The 20,591-nt window shown below is 41.6% G+C and overlaps 1 protein-coding gene across 1 annotated transcript; it reads left to right on the top strand.

Moving 5' to 3' along the window:
* Nucleotides 1–361: 361 nt before the first annotated feature.
* Nucleotides 362–19,115, top strand: LOC105925300 (angiopoietin-related protein 1). The gene is made up of 5 exons (XM_012861073.3): nt 362–570; nt 9,711–10,546; nt 13,963–14,156; nt 15,529–15,799; nt 18,543–19,115. The coding sequence occupies exons 2-5, from the start codon at nt 9,748–9,750 to the stop codon at nt 18,728–18,730; spliced, it is 1,452 nt and encodes a 483-aa protein (XP_012716527.2). The 5' UTR covers nt 362–570; nt 9,711–9,747; the 3' UTR covers nt 18,731–19,115.
* Nucleotides 19,116–20,591: the final 1,476 nt, after the last annotated feature.

The following is a 20,591-nucleotide window of genomic DNA, read 5'->3' on the forward strand; positions in this document are numbered from 1 at the left end:
TGGAATGTATTTAGTGGTATCAGAGTAACGGGGCATGAGTGCAAACTGTTTATTTTTGCACACATATTAGGCAATCCCCTGTTTTCATCTACCACTTAAAAATCCCAATCCAATAAATGAAAGTGCGTGGATAGAGTGTAACAAAGTGTGTACGCCGTATAACCTGAGCATTAACAGATGACAGACCGATGTGAAGGGCCTGTGTCCTTGCCACGCACTTCCCGACCGGCCAAGTTGGATTCATCCCGCTTCCAATTTGCTGTGAAAACATCCATCCCATCATCAACTCCTAAACTTTGCATGACATCAGAGGAGAAGGGGAGGGCCAAGACTACTGGCTCGGCTCAAGCTTCAAGGAAAATCACTCCATCATCCTCTTGCTTTCTGTACATGGACCACCCTCCGCCGCTCCGTAGCAGTGGACTGCGCCTGCCGCTGTGGTAAGTCAGTGCAGGCCCTCAGTCTCAGTGGGAGCAGCAGGCAAACGGAGCAACGAGAGGCGAGGAGGCGCAGAATGAACCTGACGGAGGCACTCAACTGAGACACCGCAGACTGAACTCACTGACACAGGTGGGATCTTGCCTCTAGTTATTTTTTTTATTTTTTTATGTTTATAAAAAGGCTTTTTATGTCACTTTCTGGCTCTTCTTTGCAACTCAGCTGTGTTGTGTTGTATCTGTAGTTCACCACATGCCACTGACTGGTGGAAAGAACGACTTATTAGTCTGAAGAATGTGTTAAATCTGACGTTTTATCCAGACACCGTCTCTAACAGCGCCGCTAGAATTAGTGGAGTGTTTATTCAGCTTGAAGCTATTGGGCATTTCTCCCCAGAAAATTCAACTTATGACTGAAAACTACTCAAAGTGAACTTTACCTCAGCCAGCAACAACAGTGAGATCTTGGAGGTTAAATCAATAAAAAGCTGTTGGAGAAATAACCTTTTCGCTGTTTCCTTTTTCAGGTTTATTGTACATAGTTTTACCAATTTTAACCCTTCAGTTTATGACTGACAGTTTTACAGTGTCATATGAGTTCTTTTATGAAGCCAAAAGATATAATCACTGTAAGGTTTTCATTTTTTTTACTTACTTTTTTGGGAAGTTATTCACAAATTTCCACATAGCCGGACTCTTTGGATATTTGGGCCGTTCTGTAGGTGCCATCGGTCAGGTTTTCTTTTTTTTTCTTTTTTTCTAATGTAAGTCTTACACGAAGCCCCTAATCACATTCAGCACGTAGAAAGCTTGTGTATCATGTTGCCTCCTCAGCAGACGGGCCTAATCAGTGGCACCAGCGCTTGTGGGCTGGTTGGCACAGTGCTGTGAAATCTACAGGCCCCTAGAAAAAGCCACAAAACAACCAGACTGGAAAAATGCGGATTTTTAATTAACAATATGTTTACGTTATGCTTGGTTCCCAGCAGAAGGTGGTGTCATCCCGGCACACTGGCTCTTTAGTAATCGGCTCTTGGAAAATCTGTCGCAAAACAAAGCGGGACTGGTAGTGGATTGTGAATTAGGTGCATTGCAAAAGTATTCACACCACTTGAACCTTTTCACATTTTGTCACATCATAACGACAAACCCCAATGCATCTTTTGGAATTTTATGCGACAGACTAAAACAAAGTGGCTCAGAATTGTGACGAAGACAATACGCTGTTTAAAAGTCTTACAAATGAAACTCTGAAAAGTGAGGCGTGCATTTGTTTTCAGCTTCCCTGAGCCAAGACGTTTGGAAGCACAATTCACTGCAATTAGAGCTGAAAGTTTGTCTCTACCAACTTTGCAGATGCAAAGGTTTTTTTTTTGTTGCAAGAACAAAGTCAGACTGAATGGAGAGCATCTGTAAACACAGATACTTAAATTTGGTCACTGATTATGAAATGTATTTAGGTTTGGACTTTGAATAGGCCATTCAAGCCTCCTGCAGCCAGGTTTTCTTTCAACATGACCCTGTATGTAACGCCATCCATCGTCCAGCTGACTCTGAGTCGCTTCCCTGTCTCCTGCTGCCAACTCTATAGTTTAGACTCTTTCACACTCCATACAATGAGTATTGCCCTCTACATGGTAAACTTTAAAGTGCAGTTATCATAGCCATCTGCGCCGTCGATCTCTGCAGCTCCTCCAAAGTCACCTTGCGTCTCTTGGTCGCTTCTGATTAACGCTTTCCTCAGCATGGCGTTCAGTTTAGGTGGACAGTCATGTCTTGGGGTTGGGGTCGTGCCAATCTTTCCATTTTCAAACGATGGACGGAACAAATCTCTGTGACGTGTTCATCGCTTGGGACGTAGTTTTCTAACACAACTCAGCTTTAAACTGTCCCACATCTTTTGTCCCCGAGCTGTCTGCTGTGTTCCTTGGTCTTCGTGATGCTGGTTGTTGAGTAACCAGTTCTGAAGGCAACTGGTCGCCTTGGATTTTATTTTGGGGCACCAGTGCAAAGGGGGTTAAATTCAAATGAATGACACTTTTGTATATAAAACAATTTGGAAACCCATGTATCATTTTCTGCATCAGATTCTCAATCATAAAAAACCTCAGCAAATAAGGTTAAAGTTTTCAGTTGTAAATGAGAACAGAGGCGTGTGAATACTTTTGTCAGGCACTCTGAGTGTCAGCAGATGGTGTCCAGCCCAGAGAACAGTGAATGGGGGGGGGGGGGGGGGTAAAAAAGCAGGAAATTAACCTTTAAATAAGTAATTAAAGACCGTCTGCTTTGTGCTACACTTGATGGAGTCTCGCAGGTTGTGAACGAAGGGAAGCTTGGGGGTAATAACCGCAGATGAGATTTACAGCCCTGGCTGAGGAGCCTCTATGTAAACACTGTCACCGCTGTCAGACCGGGGCCTGTGAGATTCATGCTGAGCGGCTGGGCTCGCGCAGACGTGCCAGGCTCTCAGACTTTTGCTTTGACTTTTTAAGCGAGAAAAACTGGAAAACCAAAAGGCCTTTGCTACAAATAGTAGGGGTCTGACAGTGGCAGAGTGTCGCAGAGTTCTAACATATGGCTCATTTTCCTTCGAGCACACTTTTGTTTGTGCTAATTTTGTTTATGATTCATGGTTAATTCAAACTACAGCCTGTTCCACATGGCAGAGCTGAGACTGTGGCTTCAGGAGAGGAACAGCGTTGTTGCAAAAATACTGTTATTAAAAACTTATGTTGGCTCAGAGGCTTGAGATCAACACAACAGTGAACTTCAGAAAAAACACACAAAAATAGATTTCCATTCAGTCAAACATATTATTTCTGTGACAAATGACACAAACACAGCGATCTGCAAGACCAGCAGTTTGAGATAATCCACCAGGATATGTTTCTTTGACTGTGGACAGGACTCTGCTCAGTTTGATGTCAGAATAAGACCACAGAAAAGAATTAAAGCCCCTGCTCTGTCTGCCTTGGAATGATTTATTTCGGCTTCTTCTATGGTTGTGGTTTCACTAACTCAGTAAATCGTTTTCCACCTATAGCCTTACAAAGAGGTCTGTCCTCCCACTGAGACTTTTTGACAAAGATTTAAAAACAAGAGTATGTTTTTTTGCTGTTTAATGTCATACAAAATTATATTAAATTTACTTGTGATCGATTGAAGGCTACAGTGTTGTCATGCCTTAAGGTTTTACTCAGAAGGGTCCAGAAAAGTCAGAACTCCAAGTGGGAAAGCTGGAGGATTCTGAGCAACCCCAACCTCAAAATCTAACATGGCTGCTTTGCAGATAAAATTTAATTAAACCCATGTTAAAACATAGTACAATTGTATTCTACCATCACTTTTTTTTTAATAAACACAGCACTTTACAACCCCCTTCATTGAACTTGTTAGCTTGTGTTGCCTATAATAGTCAGCCTGGTCACCGAGCAGGTCGAAGAGCAAATGATGCTGGTCTTAGAAACTTGGAAAAGAAGCTGGCTAAATTTAGCTCAACTGAGATCTAAATATTAACTTAAGTTGTAAATGGTACATAACATAAGTATTAAAAAGCGGTACATCGAGGTTCCCTCTAATCCTCTTCAGTTCATACTGAGAGTTCCTGACAAGTTTCTGATGAGACACAGATGTGAGCTAGAACAGTTAATGTTTTTAGCTTGGGTGCTAATTAGCTCTATATCACAGTCAAATAGTTCATATTCTGGCTGTACGTTGGGGGTGGAGCCAGCACCGTGGCAAGAAGGTCCCGGGTTTGAATCCCAGCTTGGGCTCCTCTTCATGGATTTTACATGATCTCCAAGTACGTACATGAGCTCTCTCTGGGTGCTCCAGCGTCCTCCCACGGTCCTTTAAACTTGATGGTTGGGCTAATTTTGTCTGGCTAAATTGCCCTTAGCTGTGTGTGCACCATTGTCTGTCCTGAGTGTCTCTGTGATGGACTGCTGACCGGCCCAGGGTGGACCCATTCTCTTGTCCAATGACTGCTGGGGTTAGGTACCAGCCCTCCCTAACCCTACAACCATGGATGGATGGAAAGGTCGTATTTAAGCAACAAAAAACTGACATCAAGGTTTCTTTTGAGGGCCAATACCATCACTCAGGATTTGAAGTCATGGTTCTATGGTATTCAGGTTAATATCCAATGTGGATTTTTCTCATGTAGCATCGGCCTCAGCTGGCTCCCACAGTGTTGTGACAACATCCATGTCCATCACACTGCTTTCTGGTTAGACTTGTCTCAGCCTGAGTTTGGGTCATCATTAGGGAGCCACCCATGTGGAGCTCCAGATCATGGAGCTCAACTTCTGTCTTTGTTCTGGTTTGTGTCAAAAGCTTTAAAAGGTAAGCTTTCTTCTTTAATTAAAAATTAAGATCCTTTTTGCTTTTTTAAACATACCTTTTTATTGAAGAAGCACATGTAAATACAAAAACATTTTTACATATGGGGTTACTCTTCAGTTTTTGCAGATTAGAACAAAAAAACATATTTGACAAAAAGACAATGGGGCGGGGGGGGGGGGGGTGGTACCTTTTTGTAACAAAGCATTGTCGTCTTCAGTAATCCTCATTTACAAAATAAATTTACATAAAACCAGGTCTTGTAGGCTTAACATATTCAGTTGGTTTCGCCTAAGTTCTATAAAATGAGTCCATTTGTAATTTTAGTTGAGATGACACGTTTTCCATTTTATGTATTTCTTGCATAATGTTGATCCAGTGCTCAGGTGTTGGTTGTTCGTTCTTGAGCCATTTTCTGGTGATGGCCATTGTTGCTTGCTGTTTGTAAAATGTAAAGTATTTTTTGTCTGTATTATTAAGGCCATCTGATACTGTGTTAAAAAGATATACAGTTGCAAAAGAGAAGGGAAAAACAGTCGAGAATTCGTTTTGTACGTGTTTATGGATCCCTACCTAATACTCTCGAATAATTGGGCAGTTCCAAAAAACATGAAAAATGGTGGGCTCCTTCAGTGCCACATCTCCAGCAGGCATCTCCAGCTCCTCTGGGACGTTTTTGAGTTGGTGTAATCAAAAAACGCGTAATTTTTTTCCAGCAGAATTCACGGCTGATGAGTTGAGACCCATTGGATTTTTTCCTAAGTGCTCCCAGTTCTCTTCAGTTATTGTTAAATGTCCTTCTCTTTTCTATTTTTCTTTTACATAATATGTGCTCTCCCCCTACTCTGCAGCATGCTGTTGTACTATTTAATGATAATTTTGGAAAGGGACATTGAATTAAATCCTCTTCACCTGATACTATTGATACTACTGACACACCAAGTCCTTCTTCTTGTGTTTTCTCAGGGAAAAATGGTGAAAATCAGCCTGTTTAAGCCCAATCAGAATGGTTTATTTCTTCTGCTGACACATTTCCACACCACGTAAATTTGTCAAAGGCTGTCAGCTGATGCTCAATAAAAAGACATTTTAGATCCCTCCATAGTTGACACGTTGATTCAACCTTCTGTGGAATATTTTAGTTTAAGTGAAATCTTTTATCCAAGCTGTCAGAGGATTACTTTCCATAACGCTCCACATAAGCCAGTGCAGGTACGCTGAAAGGCGGTGATGGAATTTTGTGAAAGGTCTGAGCGCTGAGCTCTACAGGAATATTAAAAACAGACATCAACACTTACGCGGACTGGGACACCTGATATCGAAGTAGTCAGGGCCATTATGAAACAAGAGCCATCGGGGGAACGTATTGAAAATATGAGTTAGGATAACACATTGGTGGGAGTTAGGTGGAATGACTGCTCCACCACAAGCAGAATGAGGAAGGCAGAACTGTCTGGAGGACGCAATGTGTGAGACTAGCTGGACATCTGTCAAGGTCTGCTTCTCTTCACATTTTTATTTCAATGCTCTTTTGCGTCATTAATAAGCAGGACTCCTCAGGCTTTAGCCCGGTTTGATTAATGCCAAACAGCCCTTTCTGAACTTCAGCTTTCCTTCTGCAGAAGGATTATAGTGAGTGAATTTAAAGCAAAAAGCAAAACATCGACAAAACTGCAGTTTTTTTAACAACACCAAATAGTTTAAAGGGAGTGAGGACAATTTTTCTGGAAATGTGTGTAAGAAACGACCGTCACTTTTTGAATAACTACCTGCTCGTCCGCTCCTCAGGGGTGATCACATGAAAAAAAATCTCCCAAATCCACTCTGGTCTTATTTCTTTCTTCCAAGGTCTTCCTCTTCTTCTCATAAACAAATGACAGTTTGTTTTTTTTGACTCTCAGCCATTTTCAGAGTATACGGTGAGAGCAGTGGAGCTCCAAAGCTAACTGGATACATAAACAGGAGAAGTGCGCATGCGCAGCCAGAGGACACAATAAGGAAGGAGAACATAGACTGGCGTTACGTGAGCACGTCACAATAATTGGCATGTGGGATAACCGATAGAGAAGGTGATAGCACCGGAACTTGAAGCTGAAAAAAAAAGATTGTCCGCTTTACCTTTAAGGGGAAAGTCATTATACTGTATATGTTTTCACGGTAACTTAATAAAAACATTTCAGTACAGAAATGTGGGCCTACTGAAAAGTTTTATTACTTACTGTTCTTAGTCAGGGTTCCTTTTACATAAATTACTGCATCGATGCAGCGTAGCATGGAGGGGATCGTCCTCCGTTGCTGCTGAGGTGTAATGAAAGCCCAGGTTGCTTTGATAACAGACTTCAGCCTGTCTGCATAGTTGGATCTGCTGTCTCTCATCTTTATTTTGACAATACTCCAGAGGTTTTCTGTGACGTTTAGCTCAGTCCAACCTGCTGGCCCATCAGCTCTGTGACACTTGGTCATTAAAGCAGGTATTGCTACCCTTGGCAGTGTGGCTAGGTACCAAGTCTTGATGGAAGATTAAGTCAGGATCTCCATCAAGCTTCTCAGCAGGAGGAAGCATGAAGAGCTCCCAGGTGTCCTAGTAGATGGCTGCTCTCACGTTGGGATTGATAAAACCCAGTGGACCCACACCAGCAGATGACGTACCACCCTAAATCATCACTGACCGCTTTAAATTTCACACTGGACTTCAAGCAGCGTGGATTCTATGCCTCTCCACTCTTCCTTCAGACTCTGAGACCTTGATTTTCAAATCCAAAGAAAAATGTACTTTAACTATAATCCCTACCTATCTCCACTTTGTTATTTTAAACCAACTATTTTTTACTTACAAATCCTTAACTTTTCTCAGTCTGTTTTCTTGTTGTTAAGTATTTTTCTCAAACAAAACAGACCTCATAATTAATTTTATTTGCATATTCTCTCTGCGATAGACTGCCGACATGTCCAGGGTGTACCCCGCCTCTCTCCCATTGACAGCTGGAGATAGGCACCAGCATCCCTCGCGACCCCACAAGGGATAGACATGTTAGAAAATGGATGGATGGATGGATGGATGGATGGATGGATGGATGGATGGATGGATGGATGGATGGATGGATGGATATTATCTGAACGTGTGCTCCCTCTTTCTATTATTTTGGGCCAGTTGACTTATGACGTATGGCAAAATGGGGCCCCTGATTATACCAAAAATAATGACAGTGCGACATCCTCCTGATAGATAACAGTACATTGGACTCATTAAACCACATTTCCTTATAGGAGGCCATAAGCAGGCAGAAAATACAACAGTTGTCAATTGTTGGTAGGAAACCTTCCTCAGACTGGTTTGCAAAAAGGCGTTTGCAACAGACAGCTCCATTCATATCCAGAAAAGTCAGGTATAAAACAACAGAAACTTCAAAAGCGTTATAGAGCAAGGGGGGAAATGGCTGGCACCCATGGAAGATAATAATAGAGGAATAAACTCCCACAAAAAATGATTACCTCAGAAATCTGAACATGTGGAACAACTTTTCTATGATGGGAACTGAACCCGAATGATGCAGTAAAACTGGCCTCTTAGAGCATAACAGAACTGCTGGTTCATGCACGCACCAGCTACAGTAGTAAATTCTCAATACCTAAATGCAGAAGAAACATTTACTATTGTTATTAATGACACTATTAAATGTATACGTTTTACGTCAGCAGTTGTCAAAGATCCATTAGTTTCATATGTTTCTTCTCATAAAAGGTTCTTTTTGGGCACTTAAATTTGGGCAATTAAGTTAAAAAAAACTTTTATATTGAGTGTGCTTGTGCATTCATTAAGGGATGAGTGTAACAAGAAAAATGGCTGATGTGCAGCATTCAGAAGTATGTGGTATATCTGTGGTATATAAAGCCTTTAGTTGTATTTTTTTTGATAAATGTAATCTTGTGTGACCCTGAGAGCTCCTTTAAGTCTAATGTGTGAGCTGCAGTTATGAAACAGTTAAATTCAAATTTGTGGAAACCTGTTTTTGTTTTTCTGAGGAGTTAGTACAGTTAAAAAATATATATACTTGACCATCAGTTCAGCACCAGTTCTAAACTGGGTTCTGTTTTAAAGCATGGCTGATATGTTAGGATATTATCCATGGCTGTAAAGGCTACATAAATATAATTAAAACACATTAAATTTAAAGTCTTCCAGCACACAAGCTGTTTGCACAGTGGTTTTCCCTGGTTATATTCAAATTTTTCTCTCAGAATCCTGAAACATGCATCTTAGAATAATTGGCCACCTTGAACCTTGCCCTTAGCTGTAATTCCTATTCATGGCTGTCTGTGTCTGTCTATGCCCCTGTGATGGTCTATCCATGGTCTATCCCATCTCTTGGCTGTTGAGCACTCGATATGGGCAGAAGAAACCTGCAATTTTAGGGAATCTGGTCAGTGACATGTCGGGCAAAAGATGATTTAATTAAGAAAGGTGTGTTTGTGCCTTTCATTTTGCGGTAGCAGGTTACAGATTCAGCAGAGGTCTCGGTATCTGCAGAAATGTCAACAACAATCAACAGTTTCCCTGGAGTTTGCATGCTCTCCCTCCTTAAGTTTAGCGTTTGTCTCAGGATTCTGTGTTCTCTGATGGTTCAAACATGCTTTAAGTCATTTCAAGTTATTAAATTGCCCTTAGGCACAAATAAGTGCATGAAGGGTTGTTTGTCTTGTACGTCTCTGTTAGCCAAACGAGATAGGTACCGATCCCCCACAACTTTATTTTGGCAAAGGAAATAGATGGATCAAATTTGTTTTTGACATATATTGTAGAAATTAATCTGGAAAAAGAGAGTCAGAGGCTGTAAAATTGGCAATAAAAGGGCATGTTGTTGGTGTTTGGGTATTTGCTGAAATACAGAAAACACATTTCTTATTCCTTGTACATCGTTTTTCATTTTATAGATCTTTTGGCTGTTTGGTGATAGCAAGAGGAGCAATCATGGGACTCGACATGTGGAGCTTTTCTCTCCTGTTGGGTTTGTCTCTCTGGAGCAACACCCAAGCCTTGGCCAGGAACCCCATCCTGTCCAGGATTCGAAGAGCTCCAGAGGCTGCTCAAGAAAACAAGAAATGCTCCTACACCTTCTTAGTCCCAGAGCAAAAGATCACAGGTCCCATTTGCGCTGCCCGTGGCTATTCCACTGACAAAGACCGAGTGACGCGCCTGGACGTCGCCGCGGTGCGAGACCTTCTGTCCAAACAGCGTCGGGAGATGGAAACCTTGAAGCTTGTGGTGGACGTGGACGGTAACCTGGTGAATGAGATGAAGCTATTGAGGAAGGAGAGCAGAAACATGAACTCCAGAGTGACCCAGCTCTACATGCAGCTGCTGCACGAGATCATAAGGAAGAGGGACAACTCACTGGAGCTGGCTCAGCTGGAGACACGCATCCTCAACGCCACAACTGAGTCGCTGCGGTTGACCTCCCGGTACAAGGAGCTTGAAGCCAAATATGCAGCGCTGTCTGCAATTGTGAACAATCAGTCAGTGCTGATCGGAGCGTTAGAAGAGCACTGCATGCAGATGTATAGTCGGAGACACGAACAGCCACCCATGGGACCTCCGTTGGTACAGGTGGTGCCGGAGAACATTCCGGTCAGCGTGCCACGGTTCACCAATGAGATCCAGAGTCGCAACGCCAGAGGGTATGGCCCGGAAAGGGGGGCTCGCTCCGGGTCATCTCCCACCAGCAGTACGCCTGAAGTCCAGAAATCTGAGAGAAACTTCAGCACAGAGGGTGAGTAAGCGATCTGTTTCAACTTATCCATTCCTAGACATGGTCTCACAGTCAGAGGCAAGACAGTGGTGTCATGGTAAAATGTAGGGCAGTCGTGACTTTGAAAGGCCAACAATAACAGTTCCTTCACATTCCCAGGCTGCAGCTGTAGATGGGCCAGAGGGCTCATTTCAAAGGTTAGAAATGTGCAGGATCAGCTGGAGCTCTGCTTCATGCTCAACAGAAAACACGCAGACCAGAATGGAAACACAAGGGCTGTACAATTTGAGCTGACGCAGGAAGCCTTCACCAAGGCAAAGACAGGCTGGACTAGTCTGATTTTGCTCATCAACAGGCCATTTTTGACACACTTGTACTGGCGTTTCCCAAGGAAAATAAAGTGTGAAGGATTTGAGGACAGCTACGCTGGCAAATGATGCGTTTGCAACACTGTTCCATTGCGTGGGTCTGAGACAAATCCCAGAGAGGCATGATGGGAGTCCTGCTCACCACAAAGTACTGATATGTTGAGAATATGCAAGAGGGCATATTATAGCTGTGTAGTAATACAAATAAATAATTACATAGGAGTTACTATTTCCTTAAATAAACTCACTGCACACAGCTTTATGAATCCATCTGCTTGTAGTTGTTTGACCTTAAGTGAGAAAAAACTCAAGTACAATTTTGTAGATCTACAGCAGGCGCATGTAAGTGGTAAATTAACTACTCTGAGTCTTGTTGTATTCTCAAATAACTTTACAGTACAATCCACAATGGCTCCTTCACACATACAGTCACACTGTAGTGCTTCAGAGGTGCCAGCTTGGATTAGTTTGGGTGAGGTTGGGGTTTGAGTGGGTGCATAGTAAAAAAGTCAAATGTTAGTAATGCCAATTTATTTTTAAAAAAAGAAGCAAAATAAAATATTTTCCCTTAAAAACATTGTCACAAAAAAATTAAAAAAATTGTATAATGCTTAGTGATTTTTATTAGGAGACTAATGGTTTTGTCAAGGGTGCAGATCTGAATTTGATCTCCAACACTGGAGGTCTTCCTGAAATGTATTGAAGTGCAAGATGTCCTTTGACCAAAGTTAAGACAAGACTTTGCTGCCATAGATGTGGAAAATATCCTTATTTTATTCAGACAGCTTGACAAGGTGGATTCATAGTGTATCACTGAGGCAGCAACACCAAAATGTCATCCATCTACAGAGTGATGAGGACTATGGAAATAATTCTACTAATAAGCCATATTTTTATATAAGTCACTCTGGAATATAAGTCGCATCAGTCAAAAAATGTGTCTTAAAGAGGTAAAAAAAAACAAATATAATGCCCCTTTACAGTAGTACCAACTTAAAGAAGTTTGCCGTGGTACATGTCACTTTGTAGGCCTTCCCACTAGAAACAGTTACATGGAAGCGTCACCATTTCTACTGCCTGTTTTGCTGGGGTTCCAACCGCAGCAAGTCGACTTGAAGACATCACTTCAGAAGGCTATCTGTCTCTGATTGGCAAAAAGATGGAGTCAATGTTTATGTAACAACAGCGACTCCAAAACTAGAATCAGACCCACTATATTTAAAAAACACACAGCAACATAATAGATAATATATTAACAGATACTGAACGGAGATTGAACCCCTCAAATCAATACTGTCACCCAATGCAGAGGTGGATAAATTCTTATGTTTGTCGCACAGGGTTATAAGTCGCAATTATATAGAATTTTATTTCACAAAATCTAAGACTAAAAACTGACATTTAATCTGATAAGGCAACTCAATTGCATCCACAACAGGCTGAATAATATGGAACATACCTGGGAGGTTGAATTAGCATAACAAGCCATTAATTCACCAGCGCGTAAAAATGAAAGTTTTCAAAATTATGCTGAAATTAGACCGTGAGCGTAACAGTGCTACGTGCTAAGCCTGCAGTACAACACAGATGTTTGAGACCAACAAAGAAAAGTCAGGAAAGATCTGAATGTACATTAGCAGAGTTGGACAACATAAGCTAACGCTAGCTGTTATCCGCCTCATCAACAGCCCAGTGATGGGCTCCCCCTTCGAGCTGCACTACACAATTCTCCGCTGGATGAATGCATACTGAAACTGCGACACAACATTGTGTTCAGTCTTTGTTGTGTATAAGTTAATGTTTCAATACATTTTTAAGTAGTACTGGAGCAGCGTCCATCAAAAACATTGTTAAATTTGGAGGGAAACAGGAGGTCTAACTATCCTAACCATAGGATGCACCACACACTGCACCCCACAAAATAGATGGCATCATCAGGAAAGAAAGTCCAAAGACATCAGCTAGGATGTTAAAAAAAAATGTTGTCTTCCAAATGATAAATTAGTCTTGTCCCATAGAAAATTTTTGGACAGAGCTGAAAAGGCGGATGTAAGCAAGGGAGCCTACACAACCCTGACTCAGTAACAACAGGAAGGATGGGCCAAAATTCCAGTAAACAATTCATAGGAGCTTGTTGAAGGTAGTTAAAACATTTGACCTAAGTTATTCGGTCTAACATGCAATACTAGCATTGTTTTAAAAGAAAAATGTAGAGTTCTGAAACTGAAAATTCTGATTATTCTGGCATTTGGAAAATAAAACTAGTTTTCATTCTAACAGACCTAAAAAATAAAGCTTAGTGTAAATTAATGTCAGAAAGGGAAGGTGTGTTTTTATACAGTGTATGTAAATATCCACTTTGTTCTGGGTGACCAATTCCAAACAGCACTGTGGAAAAACTGTTCTGCTTTGCATGCTGACATGGAGTGAGTGTTATCTGGGCAGAGTGAGAAATAGAGAAAAGGCCTGTAAATTAGAGTGAGAGCTGCAAACCCTGAGCACTTTCTCTTGTGTCTTAAACCTAAACAACACAAAGTGTGTTATTTTAGGTTGTTAGAAGATGTAGAGTTAAAAAAAAATGCTGAAAAAAAAGAGACATAAAAATGAAACTGCAGTGGGGGCTACATTTTAGCCAATACAAGCTAGCAGGAGAATTGCTGTGAGGTTAGCAATGAATTGTTAATTATTTGGCAGTTTGTGGTAGTTCTTTTCTTTTTCCTATAGAAAGTTTATATTAAAGCCCCACTTTCTAAATTACGTTAGCTATTTGGTGGTAGTATGAAGGAAACAGCTAATTAAGCTAGAATATTCCTGTTCAAGGCTAATTACCCTTGCATCTATTCCCTTAGATGTAATTTTTTTTTAAAAGTGGGTCTCGAACTAGAATACTTCCTTTCCTCTCTACTTTGTACTTTCTCTTGGCCTTTATGTAAACATTTACAAAGTTACTGCACAAGACTGATGACTCTACAGTTCACAAAGTCAGATTGTTTGTCCTGTTGTCCAGTTTCCAGCTGGATCCGGTCCTTCACTGCCTTCTCCCCTGTCTCTTATCATGCTTTTCCTCAGGCCCGTTCAGAGACTGCCAGGAGGCCCAGGAGGCCGGCCACAGCACCAGCGGCATGTATCTCATCAAAGCAGATGAAGCAGAAAGGCCGGTGCAAGCCTGGTGTGAACAGGACATAGACAACGGGGGTTGGACAGTGATCCAGCGCCGGAGAGATGGATCAGTAAACTTCTTCAGGAACTGGGATAACTACAAGGTGATGACAGTGAGACTTCCTCCACTCTGCTTCCCTCCTTTTCTCTTCCTTTCTTTCTTAGAAGACTCGGCTGTTACAAAAATGTGATAGTAATGGCGTCATATGAGCTTTCTAAGGGAACCAGCTGGAATCCTAAGATAATTATCTTGAGGTCTAAAGACTTGTTCTGTTTGTTACTGTAAAACTATCGTGCTTTGAGAGTCCCATCGTGAAACAGTAGATGTCCAATGAGAAAGGCATGTTCCACCGTTTGGTTTGCAAGCATTTCTTTCAAAAACCACTTCTACTATGGAGCCCTTCCTAAATAGATGGCTGCTTGGCCCAACGCAGCATACCATTCAGAGGTCCCTCATGAAACCCGGTGAGAGTGAGGAGTACAGTACTGCTGAGAGCTGCAAAAGCCCACTGTTCCATTCAGTCTGGCCAGAATCACGCATGGCTAACTGGCAGCTAAATTGCTCTCCTCAACGCTGAATTGTCTCGGCACTCCACCGCAAGGCCATATCCATCACACACACACGCATACGCACATCACACACACAAACTGAACCATACTGAAATCCTATTTCATTCATCATCTGCTGGCTCCCAATTCATCTACATTCATAAACCTCAACCTCTTCTTCCAAGCGGAGTGTTTTTTTGAGGCTGGGACCCAGACATGGACGAAATGCATTGTTATTCTGACCTTTGTCACATTTTGTCACGTCACAACCACAACATCTAACACATTTCAATGGAAATTTAGTGTGATAGACAGAAAACATAAACTTAATTACATAAAGTCATGCATTATTATGAAGTGGAAGGAAAAGGATGCTTTGATATAAATCTTTCCATTGTTGGTCTGGAGCTATGCCTTCCATAGCTACTGCGGGCCTCTTAGTTACTTCTTTGCTGGTAGGTTTGCAGCGCCATCCTCTGACCATGTTCAGATAATGGGGTGAACTATCTTAAATTAGATGTCCAAAGCATAGAGTATTATCTTTTAATCTGCATTTTAAACTCCTCTATTTCTTTATCTGTAGCCTGTCTGGTGGGTTCCCGAGTCTTCATGATCCAGTGTCAACATTCTGGAGACATTTAGGAGCATTTTCACAGCATGGCTTTCTTGTAGATTTTATAGCTAAGGTGGTAGTCTTTTGACACTGTGTACGTTTCGTTCTTTGAAGTTCTTCTGAATTACAGAAGCATGACCAAAACAACCATCAAACAGAAATTTCTAATTTGTTCTGCTAACAACCCCACAAACTCATGCACAAAAGGTTTTAGGTTCCCAAATAACCACCGTGTTTGCAAACTCCTCAAGCACAACACGCATTATTTCCTGTGATCTTACCGTAACCTGCCCTGTAATTTCCCTTTGATCCAGAGCGGCTTTGGCAACATAGACGGGGAGTACTGGCTCGGCCTGGAAGCTATCTACAAGTTAGGGAGGCAGGGAGACTACAAGCTCCTGGTGGAGATGGAGGACTGGATGGACAAGAAGGTCTACGCACAGTACAACAGTTTTCACCTGGAGCCCGAGAGCGAGGGCTACCGCCTGCGGCTGGGCACCTACCAGGGCAACGCAGGGGATTCCCTCAGCAGCCACAACGGCAAACAGTTCACCACGCTGGATCGAGACAAGGACGCCTTCTCAGGTGCGTCACACTACAATGTCTTCTTTAAAAGGAAAGACAACATTTTGAAATACAACCTCTTATTTTGTAATAATGCTACGTAACAATGAAAACTGTAGTCTACTTTTTTTATCTTCTCAAAAGACATGGCATGTTTTTCAAGACTTAAGTTGAAACATGTTAGCATAGAAGTATATTTTGTTAACCTCAGTAAAATAATTTGTTGTTTTATTTAGTTTGACTAAACACCATGTATTTGAGGAAACAGTAAAATGAAGGTAGATAAAAGAATTTCTTCTGTGCTAAGAAGTTTCTTATGACTTAGTAAACACAAGTTTTGTATTGCTTTATGAATCCATGCTATCCGTTGTATATACTTGCTCATCCATGCAGAAGGGGTTGGTGCTTAGCTCCAGCAGTCATTGGGCGAGAGGCAGGGGATACCCTCAACAGGTCGTCAGTCCATCACAGGGCAACACAACACATACCTCACATACTACCATCACCTCACTCTTCTGCTCTTCAGGAGGATCACGTCTAAAACATCTCTTAAATCCACTCTGCTCTTATTTCTTTCTTCTGAGGCCTTCCTCTTCTTCTCATAAACATGAACACGGTTTGCTTGATGTGACTCTCAACCATGTTCAAAGTCTACGGCAAGAGCAGTGGAGCTACAATGAACAGCTAGCCTCTAACCTAGCCGCCAACCTAACCGGATACACAAACACTAGAAGACAACCAATATTAGAGGTGATGCCCCCGGAACTTAAGGGACAGAGGGGAACGAAAGCAGGAACAAAACTCTGTCAAATCCATGCCCTTCAGACTGAGGGGCGTGTATTGGTTAGAGTTTTTACAGGCCTGCAGCTCCCACAGAAAACGACTTTTTAAATCTCCTTTTTGTATTGACTACTTTCAGGATGGATGGATGATTATGGCCAGTATTACCAAAAGTGTTTCTGAACAGGATTACCAACTATAGCTTTAACTGTTATTTCCATCAAGACGTTTTCCTGGATAAGCTATGATTAAAAAAGTATGCACAATTTAATTGCTCTATTCCAGAGAGATTCAGAGTTACAAGGGTTATCGTCAGTTATGGATTTCTAAGGAGAGTGGAGGAAAATAGAGTGACTTCAAAATAGACCATAAGTTGCTAAAAATTAAAGGTTCAGGTTTGTCCATTGTTAATTTACAACAAATATTCAGAAAATCTGGGCTCATAGTGGGAAATGAGAGGCACTTGTGTTCACAAGCCACACTCAATTTGGCAATTTATTACCATAGTGACAATTAAGGCATTAATTAAAGCATATGTACAAGTTTCATCCAAATTCTGTGCTATTCGTAAGACTATAGTGCCCCATTGCTGGATATTTGCCAAATCAGGCATCATGTTTCTGACTTTACGAATGAAATGTAGTCATCTGTGACATTTATCCCGCTAACTGTTAAGCTAGCCAGTTCTAAAACTTTGTGCATATAACTTTCTCAATATACACAATTTTAAAAGTCGTCCATCTTTGCTCTGTTTGGCTTCATTTCTAAATAATAGTGTAGATTCAAACTTCACTAATATAGCTAATATAACTAGTATATATATATATATATATATATATATATATATATATATATATATATATATATATATATATATATATATATATATATATATATAAAAAGAAAGAACAGATAATAGCCATGAATGGGCGTAATTTTACTGATACTGACTCCTCAATGGGTTCAATACATGAGGTTTCTCACTGTTTGAATTACTAATTAGATGTTAAAACCCTTAGCCAAAGCACCGCCTGTTAGTGGGTGATACAATACTTAATTTTTGCATCTGAGTAGCAGTGTGTGCACTGAGCTTAAGTTTCAAAGGAAGACTCAAGAAAAAAAAATGGATCAGAAAAATAGCTGTGTGCTTAGACCCTTAAAAACTGTTGTAAAATACATCTGTATGAACTAAAAAGATCAGACAGTATCCCAAAGAGCCTGAGTATTTAAAAAGTAAAAGAAAATGTCATTTCCTACCCTGTTAAACACTACTGCAACAGTTCTGTTCCTCATCATGGGCCCACATGAGTCATAAACCATCCATGTTTTAAAGGCAGATCATAAATAGATGTGGATAGGGTATGTGGGGAAAATTACTCCCAAACACTTTTAAACAAATTCCAGCATAAACTCCAGTTAACAATTTATGTTTGAAACTCAAATCAGTTTGAATGCATACTGATTAAAAATGCTGTGCAAATCACAGTATTCAGTTGTAATTTGTATTTTCGTAATGCAACATGGAGACCGGGTTGTTTGTTATGGAAAATGGCAAAGAAGCATTGAAGTTCTGCTCGTGTTTTTCAGACAGGCCATGAATGCAGTGGGTCGGCCCCTGGAATCCCAGGAAGCCTTAAGCAAAGCGTTCACTTCCTTTAGAAAACAAACAATGATCTCTCACTCAGATCCATGACTGCTCGTGATTTTTCATCCCGTGTTGAAAACATGCCAAAGCTCACGAGGCGACAAGGAGATTATTTGTTGTAGGTGTAAAGCAAATAAGCACTTTATGACTTTTTTCCAACTTGTGTCTGACTCTCTGGGAATCAATCATGCTTGACCTCAGTCAACACGGTCTTGATCCCCAGAAGCTCCGCAAACCCAGGCTACACCAGTAAAGGAGCGCATGAGCTCACTTTCTGTAAAATCTTCACAAACCCCACTTGCTCATTAACTTCTTAACCCTTCCGTTTCCCATCAACAGGTAACTGTGCCCATTTCCACAAAGGAGGCTGGTGGTACAACGCTTGTGGCCAAGCCAACCTCAACGGTGTCTGGTACACCGGAGGAGTGTACCGCAGCAAATTCCAGGACGGGATCTTCTGGGCCGACTACGGCGGCGGTTTCTACTCCATGAAGTCTGTTCGCATGCTGATCCGACCCATAGACTGAGGCTGCAAGAAGTACCGCCCAACGGCAGGGCCGGCAAACACCAGACTCGTTCTCAAGCCGTTGCTTCACACAAGCACATCTGCAGCGAGAGGTCGATCCTAGACGGCAAAAAACTCAACCGATGGAACCAGGCCGAGCATCAGTTTGCAGGAACAGACACAAACTCTGCATATATGGGGACTTAGGCAACACAAATCTGTATCACATGTAGCTCTGCGAAGCACCAACACGGTGCCTTGCCAAAGTACTCATAGTCCTTGAACTTTTACACAGTGTGATGTTAGAACTACAAACTTTAATGCATTTTATGTTATGGACTGAAATACGCATCTCCTAATTGTGATGTAGATGAAAAGAATTACTTTGTTTTCAAATTACTTAAAGGTATACTATGCAACCAGGGTTGATTTTCCAGCGAGGCTCCCCCCAGAGGGCGAAAGTAAAAGTGCACTGTCGTAAAGATGCTCAGCTGTTCTGGTTTCTCCGTCAAGCCAGGCGCGGTTGTTTTGAGCTTAGCAGACAGGCGAACGCAACGAAAAGTAGAAAAAACGGCAGTACAAACAATGACTAACACAGTGAAGGTATGAACATGCACAGAGAGAGAAACCATTCCAATGTTACTTACAATCGCATCAGCAGAAACGTGAGGTCCGCGTCAGCCTTGCAGCCTTCTATGTTCACCCGTGTACGACTCCTCTCTCAGTCCAGAGCCCTTTTCCTCTTTCTTGCCTGCTCCAACATGGGCTTTCGCTGTTTTCTCGCTGGTTCCGCCATGATAACTGCGCTAGCAACGAGCACGCCTTTCACTGGGGGCATGTAGCAGTTCTCGCCGTAAAGCAAGACCGACTCTCGCGATGCACGAGACTTCTGAGCCTGTGGGTACGGGCCAAGGGCTCCTGCAATTGCAAGTACGGTATTTCCCCCACAGACCACCAGGGCGGCCGAGAAAACCTTTGTTTGACCTGAAATGACTCATTTAATCATCCAAAACGGTATGGAGCACATTAATTAACTGAAAAATGTTGCATAGTATGCCTATAACAAAGGAAAAACTGAAAAGTGTTGCAAGTTTTTGGCCTCCGTGTGGGGCAGAACACATCCTAAACACACCAACCCTACAAGGCAGCACAATGTTGGCTGCATCATGCTGCAAGGTGACGTCCTTTGGCAGGACCAAGGAAGCTGGTCAGAGTTGATGGGTGGAAAGCATGTTTGCGGCTGCATACGACTTGATCATCTTCTGGTAGAACAAAGCTAAATAGCTCAGTCAAAGTCGGACCTAAATACAATAAGGAATCTGTGGCAAGACATGCAAGTTGCCATTTAAGCATTTTTAGCATCTATACTCTCTTTCTACCTTAACTGAGTTAGTGCTACATTGCAACGACGGATGAACAGATATTTATTAGTAGAAATATTTGGAAAGCATGCATGCAAAAATACATGGTTTGTGGTTCTTACATGAAAAAATGTGAACAAGTTCAAGGAGCAGGACTACTTTTCCAAGGCCCTGTCTGTTGATAGGCAGAAGAAATTTAAAAAATATTCAAATCGACAACTTTACCGGTACTGACATCACATGATCCGAATGCAGCTTCACCTACCTCACCAAGATAGACATCTGGTGCAAACACTTATATTTGGTATTACTTTGCTTTAGGTGCATGGAGCTGGAAAATACACCGTGTTAATACCTGCATGGATGTATGTAAACTACACACACATTTCCAGATGCAAGGCACCACATTTATTTGCACAGTGTTTTTAATTTAAATCCCTAACCTTAAAACAACCTTTATACTGCATGCTAAAACACTTTGCCTGTGTGCAAATGACCAGAAAGTATAATTTATGCGTGTAA

The sequence above is a fragment of the Fundulus heteroclitus genome, chromosome 6 (genome assembly GCF_011125445.2).
Source record: "Fundulus heteroclitus isolate FHET01 chromosome 6, MU-UCD_Fhet_4.1, whole genome shotgun sequence".
In the NCBI taxonomy this organism is placed as follows: Eukaryota; Metazoa; Chordata; class Actinopteri; order Cyprinodontiformes; family Fundulidae; genus Fundulus; species Fundulus heteroclitus.